At 36.4% G+C, this 15,006-nt stretch overlaps 2 protein-coding genes across 3 annotated transcripts; one reads left to right on the forward strand and one right to left on the reverse strand.

Annotated features, from left to right (window-relative positions):
- Positions 1–20: 20 nt before the first annotated feature.
- LOC125050666 (dynein light chain roadblock-type 2-like) lies at positions 21–1,587 on the reverse strand. Its single transcript, XM_047650648.1, has 4 exons — positions 1,437–1,587; positions 1,293–1,371; positions 1,005–1,105; positions 21–533 (listed from the first exon to the last, which is right to left on the reverse strand). The coding sequence occupies exons 1-4, from the start codon at positions 1,437–1,439 to the stop codon at positions 423–425; spliced, it is 294 nt and encodes a 97-aa protein (XP_047506604.1). The 5' UTR covers positions 1,440–1,587; the 3' UTR covers positions 21–422.
- Positions 1,588–5,887: 4,300 nt separating this feature from the next.
- Positions 5,888–10,390, forward strand: LOC125050475 (SH3 domain-binding protein 5-like). Of its 2 annotated transcripts, XM_047650361.1 has the most exons (10): positions 5,888–6,140; positions 6,353–6,544; positions 6,637–6,822; positions 7,398–7,519; positions 8,312–8,493; positions 8,967–9,142; positions 9,273–9,489; positions 9,576–9,723; positions 9,932–10,083; positions 10,119–10,390. In XM_047650361.1, exons 1-9 carry the CDS (start codon positions 6,093–6,095, stop codon positions 10,059–10,061), a joined length of 1,401 nt encoding a protein of 466 aa, XP_047506317.1. In that variant the 5' UTR covers positions 5,888–6,092; the 3' UTR covers positions 10,062–10,083; positions 10,119–10,390. The 2 variants fall into 2 exon arrangements, with proteins under 2 accessions (XP_047506317.1, XP_047506316.1); XM_047650360.1 differs by having other exon boundaries at positions 9,932–10,390.
- Positions 10,391–15,006: the final 4,616 nt, after the last annotated feature.

Raw genomic sequence — 15,006 nt, forward strand, 5'->3', positions numbered from 1 at the left:
AGGTGCAATACAACAAGATATATTAGTGTAAAGTTTATTAAAATAAATAATAGCCACAAAAAATTAAGCTTAATTGTTAACCTGGTTATGTCATTGTTCTGTGACGTCACACATTTACTGAGAGATTTTAAAAATTAAGTGAAATAACATATTATTACAAAATTATGTTTTTAAATTTAGTAATCACAGCAAATAATTAAAAAAACTCATGTACTAAACTGAATACAATGCTTGTCATAAGAGAAGTTTACATAAATACTAAAGGTAAAATAAATAAATATGTAAATGTATTTGAATAAAGATTTACTTTTAATACCTTTTCACATTTGTATAGCCAATTTATTAAGGTGTTTGTAATTAGCACATATCTTAATTCAAATATTTACTTTTTTACCCTTAGTATTTATGAGAATATACACGGACTAGTCAGATGTATTTTGAATAACAATAAGTATGAATTCTCGATCAGGGGCAATCAATATCTCATGGCGCCTGCTCCTAACTCTAAGGAATGTCAGCTCATTCGTGGAGTCCTGTCAAAAATTAAAGAAATATTTATCACAAGTTTGTAATTTATCTTATTAGGGTTTTGTAATATTTTTATTTGGAGCTTAAAAGAAATCTTCAAAGGTAAAAAAGAAAATGAAAACTTTAACTAAAGAAAAAGGTGGTAGATTTGTGCTTGCTGCCTTGCCTTACATATGGGGCAAAAACTTGGGATTTTCCAAAACAAAATGAAAGCCAAATTGTTATACAGATAGCAGATGGTCAAAATCAGTAACCAAATGTAATGACACAAGGGCAGACCAAAAGAGCGATGGGGTAACGAGGTTAAAAGGGTAGCTGGTAAAAATTGAAAGACCCTGGCAAAAGGTCTTCTCCCGGGCAGGGCATCTTAGTAATTAAAATTGTATAAATATATTTATTTTTGTATAATGTATGTCAATAAGATGTGGATAGATAAAAGCTTATTATTAATATGCACTAGTATTTTTATAATTTACCATTTCACGAACAACATTCCTTGCTTTTTCTGTCAGCTGACTTATAAGACCAGAATATAACACAGAAGTTGCATTATCCAATGACGTCTTTATTGGAATACCTGTATCAATAACAAGAATTTTGCTAATATAGTCAATACAATCTATAAAAATAAGTTCTGCAATGTTAAAGCAGTTCGAAATACGCAAAACTTTACTACTTGCGATACGAAGAAATTATTAAAATATATATAAACATATATCTTTAATCAATAATCACACTGCAACTATATTAGATATTGATCAAACCTTCGTGGTTTACAATGACGACACCCATAACACCTTTATGAGCTTGAATTCTTTTGATAGTTTCCTCGACCTCAGTAGCCTGAAATTAAAATATGATTACTTATAAGAAAATATCTAATGCAATGTAATGAAACTATGGTTTACCATTTTATTTTAGAATGAACAGTGAAATAATAAACTTTCTCAACTGTAGAGTCAAGAGTGTAGTTGTATGCACTATGCTGATTGCTGTGTATTGTGTTATGTGTAGGAACTAGGAAGTGGGCCGTAGAGTGTAGACGGTAGATGCCTCAATTTCAACGTCAAATAATTGTTGACGCACTATTGACGTCTAGCGTACATAGACAACATATTAGCACCGCAGATTTTCGTGTCAGATAATTACAAACAGGAATGTTGCAGTTGGAATTATGATATTATTGACTATTATTATTTCAACTGCTTGAATATTGAAGGGATATAATACTGTTAATTGTAAATTTAAACTACTATGGGATGCTCTATCTTATAATAAATCATAACCCATATTTAACTTTGTTCATTGGTTTATTCTTCACAAAACAAGTCATTAATTTATATTCTTATAGAAAAACCCATGGAAAAAATATACATATCTCACTCCTCTAAAGTCTGTCTTGAGTGACATTCGTTTTCTTTTTATTAACCGCCGGTATTTGTGTTGCCACATACATCAAAATATGAAAGAAAGTACTACACAAACGCTACACCACCCCCCTACGGAGACAGAAAAACTAAGGCGAAAAATTATAGTATATAACAATAAAATAAAATAAAAACTTAAAATATTTGACATTACAAAGAAAAACTTAATATTTACAAATCTAACCTAGTCTTAAATCTAACCGTTCTGCCTGACCTGGTAACAACAGGATTAGGGGCAGAAACGGGAGGAATATTTTCCACAGTAGGCGAGAGTAATGACGGCAACGCAGGACCAGCGGGTACAAAGCTAGGTGTGCGAGCTGAAGGAAAAACAAACTGCTCGACGAACGCTGGTTTAACGCGATCCACACTTACAGTTACGTCCTTCCCCTTTAAATCGATGTTCAGGGTTTTACCATCAATGGCGGGTCTGATATCAGTTGTGAATTGCGAAATAAAGGAAAGCTGGTTGAGCTGTGCGGGAGCCAATTTCTCTCGACGCTGTACGAAAGCGTACAGCAATGGTTTGTGGTCTGTAAAAATTGTTGCATGTTGCACCTCGAGAATGTGACGGAAATGCTGTACACTTTCGTACACCGCCAGAAGTTCGCGATGGTAGGCAGGCCACTGCGACTGTTTGGGAGTCAGTTTCTTGCTGAAAAATGACAGAGGGCACCATTGTCCATTGATCAACTGCTGTAAACCGATGTGCATGCTAGAAGCATCTGTAAAAAGACCCAAAGGTGCATCATTTACTGGATGTGTAAGTAGCGTGGCGTCTGATAAACTTTTCTTGCAGTCTTCGAAAACTCTCAACAGCTCGGGTGTCCATGGATACGGTTTAGAGCCTTTGCCATTGATCTCGACTAAAGCGTCTACTAACTGCGCTTGAAACTTGGCGGCATGAGGGATGAAACGGCGATAAAAATTAATCATACCGAGAAAACGCCTCACGCCTTGCACGGTGTCAGGAGGGGGAAAATCTAATAGCTTTTGAACGCGGTCCAGAGGAGGCCGCGTACCATTAGCGTTAATGAGATATCCGAGAAATACAACCTCGCTGGCACCAAGAATGCACTTAGATGGATTGATCACCACCCCGTACTCTTGTAGGCGCTTAAAAAGGACGCGCAGATGCTCTCTGTGGCTGCTCTCGTCCACTGAAAAAACAAGCACGTCATCGATATAAGGAAAGCAGAAATCGAGACCCCGCGTGACCTCGTCGATAAAACGCTGGAAGGTTTGGCCAGCATTGCGCAGCCCAAAGGTCATGAAAGGAAACTCGAAGAGGCCAAACGGGGTAACGATGGCGGTCTTCGCGATATCTTCTTCAAAAATGGGGATTTGATGGTACGCTTTCACTAAGTCAATAGTGCTGAAAATAGTAGCTCCAGCGAGGCTGCAGGCGAAATCATTGATATGACGAACGGGGTATCTATCTGGTATGGTCCTAGCGTTTAATGCGCGATAATCGCCACAAGGACGCCATGTGTTGTCTTTTTTGGGTGTCATGTGCAATGGTGACGACCAAGCGCTTTTAGAGGGTCTTGCTGTGCCGCATTGAACCATGTCTTCAAATTCTTTTTTGGCAGCAGTAAGTTTTTGAGGTGCCAGGCGACGGGGACGACACGACACAGGAGGACCATCAATAGTTTTAATATAATGCACGGTGCTGTGCTTGATGATTCTAGGTAGACCAGGTGGACGCGTGACATCAGGAAACTCAGTAAGTATGTGTGTTAAACTAGAGTTATTAGAAATAACGGTCTTGACACTGGATTGACTGGAGGATGCAATGGAAGTGGGGATAGATAACCCAGTGCTACCATCTAAGAGACATTTGCTTCGGCAGTCCGGTAATAAATTATAATGACTTAAAAAATCGGAGCCGATAATCGGTGTGTCAACATCCGCAATAACAAAATTCCAGTGGAAATCCCTGCGTAAACCTAGGTTAAGATGCAAAGATATGTTGCCATAGGTTTTAATAGAACTCCCATTCGCAGCGCTTAGATCAAAATCTGCAGAAGCACGACGGTTTTTTGCAAGACGCTTAGGAAAACAACAGAGATCCGAGCCAGTATCCACTAGATACTGGAGTTTCGAATGTTTATCTGTAACAAAAATACGGCGGCTTTGATGAGAACAATCAGTCGCCGCGTCTACTGACTGTGTTTCCTGTTTTCCGACGGCGAGGTGTCGGGTTGCCAGTTGCAGGGTTTGGTACATTTGGTTGCCCTGCTATTGAACCTTCTATGGTACCAACACATATCTGGATTTCTAGGTGAGGCACCGCGAGAACGCTGTCTAGATATTGATTTGCTGCGTGAGCGACCGCGAGGATGCGAGTTGGTAAGAGATGCAACTTGCTTGCTTAAATCTTCCACTGTCTTTACTAAAGAATCTAGTACCGATGGTGCAGGCGCTGGCATCGCACAGGAGTACACCTGGTGGCTGGGTCCTGATATCTCTGTGATCTTGTCTGCGAGGTCTGCTATTTTGTCCAGACTCAGTTCAGTTTGCGAAGCTAAAATAGCCTGAATATTTTGAGGAAGACGGCGCATCCAAAGCTGGCGCAAAATATTTTCATCTGTAAGGGTGTTACCCGCTAACGAACGCAGATGACGCAGAAACTGCGATGGTCGCCTGTCTCCAAGCTCCCCTACACTAATAAGCTGGCGTACCCGCTGTTCCTCTGACATTGAAAGACGCCGTACTAACTCATCTTTTACCTTTTTATACCGTTGGCCTATGGGTGGGGGTCTGGTAATGATATCCTCAATCTCCCCAGCTAACTTTTCGTCTAATCTACTTATTACATAATTATATTTGGTATTATCACCAACAATACCCGCTATATCAAACTGAGCTTCTACCTGCCCAAACCATACTGCTGGTTTGTCAGGCCAGAAAGGTGGTAACTTGACAGCTACCTTGCACACCGCTTGCTCTTCAGACTTGAGTGTTGATTCTGATGTAGATCCAATATCAGTCAGTTTCTGCTGAAGAGCTGCATTCTCCAGTGTCAGCTGTTGTAATCGCTGTTCTAATTCCCTATCAGCCATTATACCACACGACCAAGCAAGATGAAATAATAAAAAAAAAAATTGTAGCTGTGAGAGATGCAGTGGCAGATCACACGGTTAGTATACAGGTAAGCTAAACAGTAAACATATAAGTTGTCATATCAAATAGATATAAATATAACAAATAACAATATATGCACAATAATTTAGTTGGAGCGTTTTGTAAATGCGACAAATGACTCGTGAAAGGAAAAACCATCCAGACGATCGCGCTGCTGGCGCACCTGGCCCTGGAGCGGCACGATTGGGGGCCGCACCTCGTCGTTGCGCCCTCGTCGCTCGTGCTCAACTGGGAGTGCGAGTCCAAAAAGTGGTCACGTCACGTCGGAAACTTCACATCACGTCGGAAACTTCACATCACGTCGGAAACTTCACATCACGTCGGAAACTTCACATCACGTCGGGGGTCACCAATTATGGGATGCTCTATCTTATAATAAATCATAACCCATATTTAACTTTGTTCATTGGTTTATTCTTCACAAAACAAGTCATTAATTTATATTCTTATAGAAAAACCCATGGAAAAAATATACATATCTCACTCCTCTAAAGTCTGTCTTGAGTGACATTCGTTTTCTTTTTATTAACCGCCGGTATTTGTGTTGCCACATACATCAAAATATGAAAGAAAGTACTACACAAACGCTACACTACAATATAATTATATTGCTGTTGTCGGCTTTCAAAAGGCAAAAGTCGTATGCAATGTGTCGTGAGAACTTTCAACTTTGAAGTTAGGTTCTTATGTACAATAGTATACAGTAAGTTTGAGTAGTTAGTAGTTAGTACACATAATGACATAACACTAAAGTCTAAACACTGTACACTGTGACTTGTGAGTGACTGAACAGTGTACTGTGGAGTGTGGAAGTGGAACTGACAAAATAAAATAGCTGGGTTTTTTGTGTTTTTCATTGCAAAGCTAATAATAAATATATTTACAACGTATTCTACAATGAATTTTTAAGCGATGAAGATTTATTGGCATTCAATACGTAAGCTAAAAGATTTGTAAGATCATATAAAATGCAATTATTGTGACAGAAAAATGAACGATAGCGCAGAATGCTCAGAAACATTAGATCCGCGAGTTCAGGTAATCAATATACTTATAACACAATTTCTGAAAACATCTACACTTACGTTTTTCATAAGTGCTATTTTCATACAAAAGTGTAGTTTTTTTCTAAATTGAAAAGTTCGCATACTCCTTTGTTTGTGATTTTTAATTATTTTTTACTTAGTAAATTACTCTATATGTATAAACGACTAAATAATATAGTAAATATAAATTATTTTAATTTTCAGATTGAATTGGAACGCCTTAATACAGCAACAGATGAGATAAATAGACTTGAAGTTGAACTAGATGAGGCTCGACTGGCTTTTCGTCGTTTACTTGCGGAAGGGCATCTTCGTATACAACAGCTTACTAAAAAACTAGGAACAAGTGTGCATAAGGCTAGACCTTACTATGAGGCCAGATTTCGAGCTAATATTGTGAGATTTTTATATATTTTAAATACATAGTAACTTTGCTAGTTGATCATGTGATATATTGTTGATGTTTAAAATATTAAAATGTTTTACAGACATCTCAAGAGCTTCAAGCTGCCAACTTTGCCTATGACAAAGCAAATAGTGCCCATGCTGCAGCAAGGGAGATGGTATATCTTGCAGAGCAGGGCCTGGCAAGACTTGCAGATGGGAATGGAGGGCTTACTTTGGATCCTGCCTGGCAAGAAATGCTTAATCATGCAACACATAGAGTTAATCAGGTCAGTTATTTGGAAACAGAGCATAACATTCATATTCATGAATTCTTTTATATAAATAACTTTCCATAATGTATTTCATGTAACCTTAGGCTCACAGTATTATTTGTTGTCTCTTTTTTAATAAGATTTATAAATGAAGCTATAACCTATAAAGATATAAAAGTTATTACGTATTACCTATGATCATAAGTCTGAAAATTCTAATTTTAGATTTCACACAAATATGATTTGAACTTTTTAAATAGTGACATAACACATCAATTTCCAAATTTATTATAATTGAAATAAGCATCTACAAGAAATGACTTTAGGAATTAATTATAGACTTATGAATTTTTGATGAACCAGAGAACTTTGGCCTCATATGATTATATGTTTTTGATTTAATCATATTAGAAGGATTATGAACAGAGGCATTTATGGATGAGCCTCAATGTACTTAGTTGAACAGATATAAAATATTGAATATGGTCGAGGAAACTATCAACTGTTATTAGTTTATTATATTTTATTCCCCCTCAAACCCAATTAGGGGTACTTAAGTCATAAAATTTTAATAATTGTAATTGGTATAGGCGGAAGCTGATCGTGCTTCATCTGCGGTGACACAACGCACCAAGGCGGCGGCCCATAGGGCAGCTGCCGCTCTTGTACAACAACTACAGAATAGCCTTAAGAGGCATATAGCCAAATCAAGGTATTGTTTAATTAAAAATCACAGCTAAATTTGTAAACATTTTTTCCTAGAATGCTTAGAACTTGTCTTTGTCTACTTTAGTACAAACCTTTAGTATTTATAATTTGAAACATTTTAATCAAGATTTTTACTAAATGAACTAAATAGCATCTTCTACTAAAACCTGCCTTAACAAAACTTTGCACTATTTCAATAAATTGCTTTGCAATCTTGTGTTAGTCGTGTAAAGAGCTCAAATTTGCAAAATCTTAAGACAATTTATCTAGTTAGCCTAGCACTAATGAGTTAATGTAGAGTGAGATGCTGAAAATTGCATTAGCAAATGATTAATTGTCCTTGAAACAACAACAATTCTTGTTCCAAAAAAGTAAATTTTGTTAAAAGTAAACAATATGTAGTACTATGATTGCATACCATGTGTAATTGTAGAAATGCTATGCCTCTTAGTGTCTTGCTCTTCCCTTAAAGTAGTGCTTGATTAGTTTGCACAGCATTTGTCTCGTTCACAGGCTGCACACTGACGTCAGCAAGGCCATTCTCATACTTGGTACTATTTTTTATTATTTCATACTTTTAAATATTTATCGCATGCTGTATTTCTGCTTCATAGGCAGTAATGTAAATCTTGAATGTATTTTCTTAATTGATTGAGTTATTATTGGAAGACAGAACTCTATCTTAATGGTTTGGCGATTTTCTAGTAATGCATGATATTTTTAACACTTACTTAATAACTTATTAGTGCTTTCCCATTTCAGTTGTACATAAATATTTGTCTGTTATATAATTTAGGCCATATTTTGAGGAGAAAGCTCGTATAAATGCCGCTTTAGAAGCACAAAAAGCTCGTATCCAAACACACGAAGAACAGGTCACTGAAGCAAAACAAAAGTATTCCTCCGCCCTTCGTAACCTTGAGAGGATATCTGACGAGATTCATCGACATCGATCTAGAAGACAGTCTACGAGGAACGGTAAGTACAATAGTTTTTTGTGTATAATTAAATAGCCTAACTTAATGTAGACTTACTCTTGATGTTAATGTATTATAGTACTGCAGAAAAATAGCAAATTGAAAAGTCTATGAAAACTTAATAATAATAGCTTTTAATTCAGATACTTTAACATTTAAACGTTTCTTTTTTAATCTTTTTTTTAGTGTATCTGTATGCCCTTTTTTTGGCAAAAGCCTCTTCTAAATCCCGCCATTCCTCCTGCACTGTGCCACTCTTTGGCCTGGAACACCTGCTGTTTCTTGAATTTGGTTTTTCCACCTTCTACGTTGTCTTCCTCTTTTTCGTTTGATGTACCTTGAGCATCAGTTTAGTACGTTTTTTCTCCACTTTTATGTTTCTCTTGCCACGTGCCCCGCCGACTTCTTTAAGAAATTGTCACGAGAAATCGACTTACATCGTCCAAAATTGTGTGTGATGTTTGTTATTTGCAGACATAGATCAAATGACAATAACAGATACGACGAGTGAATCCAATGCTAGTGAGACTTTAGAAGAATTGTGCTCGACCAGTAACGATGAAAATGTTCGGGAGTGGCTTCGGAAGGTAGACCGACCCGATCCTGACACCTGGACTGAGATAGATCTGGATTATTCCAGCCCAGAAGAGGTAATTTTTCCAACATTTAGGAGTATTTAAATTAATATTTCTTATGAAATTAGGCTATTGTTATATTCGTCTCTATTATTCAAATCCACTCTTTTGTAAAATCCAATCTTTTATTTATTATAAATTTCAGATAAGTTTCGAAAAATGCTCTCTGAGACCGAGGTCGAGCCCTGATAAATCTCCGACCAGTCCCTTGGAATCCAAGGTCTCGGCTGCGTCTCCGAGGCGAATCATACGAGTGGGCGAAAGAACCGCCGCCATCAGGGCCGAGTTGGAGAAGGGGAGGCGACAGAGTTTGGATACTATCCTTCACGATACAGGGGAGAAAGTTAAGGAGATGTTCCAAGGTGAACCGATTTTGCAAATTTTCCAAATCAGCCAAAATTTAAATTTTGTTGTAATTGTGTTTTTTTTAATAATTGTGAAATGTTAGGTCTCTCCCTATTCGGCGAGCGTCGCGGGTCGGGCTCGGCGCCCCGCACTCCGCGCAGGGCTTCTCCCCGAGCTCGCCGATCCCCCGCTCCTTCGGGGGCCTCCTCGGCCTCCGACGAACTATACTCCGACGCCGACAGTCTCGCCAGGTAATTTATTTACCTTACGGTCAGGATTTTAAACTAAAAATTTGTTAGAATTAAGCACAATTGTTAACTTTTAAGTAATTCTTCAGATGTGGTGTAAATGTTTTTCTCTTTATGTATTTAGTTCATACGAAAAAGAATAGATGAAGAATTAATTAATAGATTTTCTCAATGACGATTTCGTTTAATAATTAGAAAAAATCTTTTTCAGTATGGAGATGTTGACCGACGATCAAATAGCGTCGCTAATGCTCGACGCGCAACTCGAAGCCGTCTGTGAGAAGTTAGCTGGAGTTGCGCGTGCGCCGCGTTCGCCACGTTCGCCCGAATCGCGACGGTAAACCTTCATTTATATAAACTCGGCCTCACAGAAAAGAGATTTCTACGAATAATTTTGTCTATTAAGCGCAGTCGACAACCGTCATTTTTATCGGTTTTTAATACGAATTCGGGTATTGGCTGGTCAGGTCAATTATAGATTTTTATTGACCGGCACTAACAGTTAGGGCGTGATCCTTCGTTCTAAATTATATAATATAATAGTCAATAATACCACCCGTCGCAATATATTTATATACAGACTTATATAATATGAAAGTGTTAATTATATGTTGATTTCTTCCTAAAAAAGAAAGTATGTATGGTACATATTCAAGACACTAAAAAGGCTGGGTATACAGCGTTCATTTCTCCTTAAATAATGTTTGGTAGCTCTTAAAATTATTGATATAGTATCTCTTAATTACATTTTATGATATATCAAATCTGATGCAAAATGACACTAAAGACAAAATACTTATTTTTAATGGTAATGTGAATTGATTAATAAGTAATGGCGGGATTTTGGGAAGGAGGAATTTAAAAAAGTCTGTCGAGCAATAATATCGAATAATAATTGTGCATTGGTTTTTACAAGTTAGGTAGGTTCTTTATTGTATTACGAAGAGTGGCCTAAACTCAAAAACTAAGTAGTGGTACAGTTAGTGTAGATTCTCACACTAATGCACCTCAAATCTCAAAATACCAGATTCAGAAGGAGGATTTTCTTTATAAGAAATTATTATTCCATTATATAATGTAAAATATATTTACAGGAATTTACTTTTTATGTTTATTTAATTTAATTAATTAATTGTTTATTTATATTTTATACACGAGTAAGGGTCCCCGCACATGGGCCACCGGCCACAACCACAAAACGCCGCCACTGGCATATTTCCTGTAATTTTCATACATTTTATATGGACTCGCCGCACACGGTGGCGCCGGTGGCGGCCACACGCTACAAATCGTCGCAGCTTGCTTCTTGTGGCTCGCACCGGCCACTAAACGCCGACACAAAAAGCCGCCACACGCCACTCGCGCGATTCCGCGCCCCTCTCTCCCTTACCTCAGTTAACCTGAAGTCGACGGTAACGCACCCACGTAGTCTGTGTTTCATATAGGTAGATAAATATGGATATAGAATTATTTATATCAGAGATACAATTCCGTCCAGCGATTTGGGATTCAAAAAGTGATAGTTTTAGTAATACTGGAGAAAAAGTGAAGGCCTGGGAAGAAATCTCGTGTTACTGGCCAGCCTGTATTTTGTATATTTTCGAGTCCCACTATTTTCAAAGTGTGACGAAAATTGAAACCATCCCTTTTGCGAATAAAGTTGTGCAAAATGCAACAAGATTTCACAATGTCTTCTGAGAAATGAACAGAAGTGTTTAATAGGCGATGTAATATTCTCCATTTGTTTGCTAGTACGCCGAAGGTACACTCAATGCAACGTCTGGCACGGCTTAACCTATATTGAAAACTTTTTTGTCTAAGTCCAAATATTTTGCAGAATATGGCCTCATCATATTTTCACTGAGGCCAAATGCTTCATAATGTAAAGTTCAATGGTTGTCGATTACCGACCTGTCGTGGTGAGGGGATATTTAATGTCTTTCTGTGTATCCAATAACTACGGTTTTGACTTCTACGACGACGTCTTTTTATCAAAAGTAGCGCAATTAAACCTTCTTCGTCAGAGTCCATTATGATACTGCAGGCAAGGGTTAAAAAAAGTAGCAGCCACCGACCGCAAGTGTCGACCACCGGCCACAAGTAGCTGTCGCGCGCTTCAGCTACCTTTGTAGCCGCTTCTAGCTTCTCGTGGCGGCGTTTGTGGCTGTGGCGTGTGGCCCGTGTGCGGCGACAGTTATACTCATACATCTTACTTCATTGCTAGTCTCATGCATTTTCTTTAAAGTTAATATTTTAATCTCACTTTGAGTCTGTTTTGAATGTTTAAATGACGCAAAACATTGTAAAGAGTTGTAGTGCGACATTAACTCTTAATTAAGGACCTATCCGGTCGCCAAACTCCAAAAAAGTAAATTGTTTCTTTCCATTTTTCGTCATCGTTTCTTGAAGTAGTAATGGAAAAAATATATAATGGAGTTGAGTAGTTTATGTATCCATTTTGAATTAAATAATTTCGCTCGATAGAAAAAAAATCTAAATATAGCCAATTTTTGACACTTTAAATTCATCTTATGAAGAAAATGTTTATAGAACATGATTTTGAAATTTACACGATATATTTTATCGCAAACCAAGTAAACCAATTCAGAAAAAAAAATGATAAAATTACATTAATTTAATGTTTTACATAACTAATTATTACGGTTTTTACGGGCCGGCGCGCCTCAGTGCTCCAGCTCTCCACTGCGCCCCGCAGTCCACCCCGAGACACTGACACAGCCATTCGTGCTGGGAAGGGGCCTTAAGCTTAATTTAAGTCAAAGCAGGCTCATTGTCGGAGACGTTTACGGTCTTAATGGTCTAATGGTAATGCTTTTTGTTGGTTAATATTCGGCACGAGCTGAATTTTGCCATTGGCATTTATTACTTTTACTTTAATATAATTGCACATTTAAATCCCGTTTACAGCGCAATATCTCCGAAATAATTCACCCGTCTTCCATCCTTGTTACGTTTTCAAACACTAAAATACTAATTAAGGAAAGGTGCAACTATTTCACGTAGACAAATAGTAATTGGATAATATAGTATAAGTCGTTTCCGGGAGATGCGTTGAACTCATAGTTTAAGTTTTACCTTAATGAAAGCATATTCGCAAACTTTTTCCAGCTTCGTTGCATTTGGCCATTTATGTAACGACTAGTAATTATATGATGTTGACATATGTAAGGAAACTTGTTAAATTATCGCTAATTTAATGTCAACAGAACTAAGAATGTGATGTGTTAAAATGTTGATGCGAGGTGGACAGATACAGAACATTCAAATGGTAGGATTTTATCTTGGTCACAAATAGGAAATCCCACTCTTTAAACTAAAATAATCACAGGAAGAAAACTCTAATCTCCCACGATATTGTATTCTGTATTTATTAGAAACGATGCGCTCGCACACCGTCACAAAAAACCGACACCCTGAAGTTAGCCAACATTTTATTTTGTGATATTTAAATAAACTTTATTTAACTTGATAATGCGTTATGATAAAACTTTCAATGTAATTAATACCATTTTTCTGTTGTTAGTGTCGTTTCTTCTACGAACTTTTGAAAAGATTTTATCTTGTTACGCCAAAGAAGTATATATTCTAACGCGTGTACATAAGTACACATACGATTTTTTTCTCGGCTGCCGCGTCGTCTTTATCTTTTCACCTTGCACGTAGAATCGGAAACATTGTTAACTATTAAAATAAATAGTTATAAGTAATGAGTACAATTAGATTAAAGCTTGTGTCCTGAGGGTGATGTGCTTTGTAGGTGTTCGCACAAAATGCCAGATTTTATGATAGTTTAAATATGACACAGTAGAATTTCACTGCATAATAATAATATAATGTATCAAAAATCTTGTGAACGAAATAAACGTCAAAATATGGGGATACATAGTTCAAAAACCCAAGGTTAGGTTCTAACTTTAAAGCTTTTACTGTGTTCCTATATATCTAGACATGTTTATTCATTGCATAGTGAATTTTGTTAGTATATATATTTAAGTACATTTTAAAAAATACCTTGAGAGTATATTTAACTTATAAAGAGTTCATAAGATTTTCTTTGCATACAGTAATCGTTTACTACAAATTTATTTACAGCTGTGATTAAGTTAGGAAACTTAATTGTTTTGGGCGGTACCCGCCGTTAAACAGTGTAGCGTTTAGATCTGATTTCTTGCCAAATAAATATTGCTTATTGTAACTAAAATTGATCTCAAATAATTTTGGATGATCGACGTTTCAATTTGTTTTTTTGTGCCTCATTTTATATGAGCTATGGTTATATGTTTGTTTGTCGAAATAGTGAAGTTAGCATTTTATTTATAAAAAAAGTACAATATTTTTGTATTAATACCTAATTAATTTATAACAAAAATACTATAAGTACGATAGCTTTAAAATGATATTAATTTTGCCTGTTGTGATATTATTCTGTACAAATCATAGCCATAATCACAATAGATTACGTAGTGTAAATGACTTGCCTTCGGAGAAATAAATCATTAAATATTGTTATTCTTTTATTTCAAACCTCTTTCTCTTGGTATTTCCGAAAAACGATGAGTGAAGACATTAATTAGTAGGATTCGAACAGAATCATAAAATGTTAAATGAATTTAAAAGAAGGCGTAAGGAATCACGTTCTTTCTGCGATTGTGATTGTGCGAGTTAGCTCTTAGTTTCATTTTATTAAGTAATATTCGTTGCATTTCTGGGTCGCAATTATTGTTAAACCTATCAAAGGTAATAATAAATTAAATAAAATGTCAATTTCTTTTTAATATCACCGATTACAACAGATTTTACAAAGGACGGCAAATAACATCAACTAAATTAAACATCTTAATTAACAACGTCCGACTACACAATATTAAAACTTTTTGGTTACAATTTGGCTGAAAGAGCATTATTCAACATTTCAATTCATTCTAAAAAATATTCCTTAAGTCTAATATGTATTTTAAATAGGGATGCATCGATACGCTTTTTTGCCGATACGATACCGATGCCGATACACTTATAGGAATATCGTCGATACCGATACCGATACCAACGCTTATTGAATTAAAATTAAATTAAGGTAAAATATATCAAGTTAAGTTAATGTGGCAAAGATAGTTGACTCGAGTAAAAATTTTGGTCAACTATTCAATCCAACAAGATTTTTTCGTACTAACTACTAACTGACGTAAGCACTTGTAATTTTTCATGTAGACTTTTTTGCCCTCCTTTTCATTTAATTATGTTCAATTTTTATATTGTAATGCAACA

This window comes from Pieris napi, chromosome 6, assembly GCF_905475465.1.
Source record: "Pieris napi chromosome 6, ilPieNapi1.2, whole genome shotgun sequence".
Lineage (NCBI taxonomy): Eukaryota > Metazoa > Arthropoda > Insecta > Lepidoptera > Pieridae > Pieris > Pieris napi.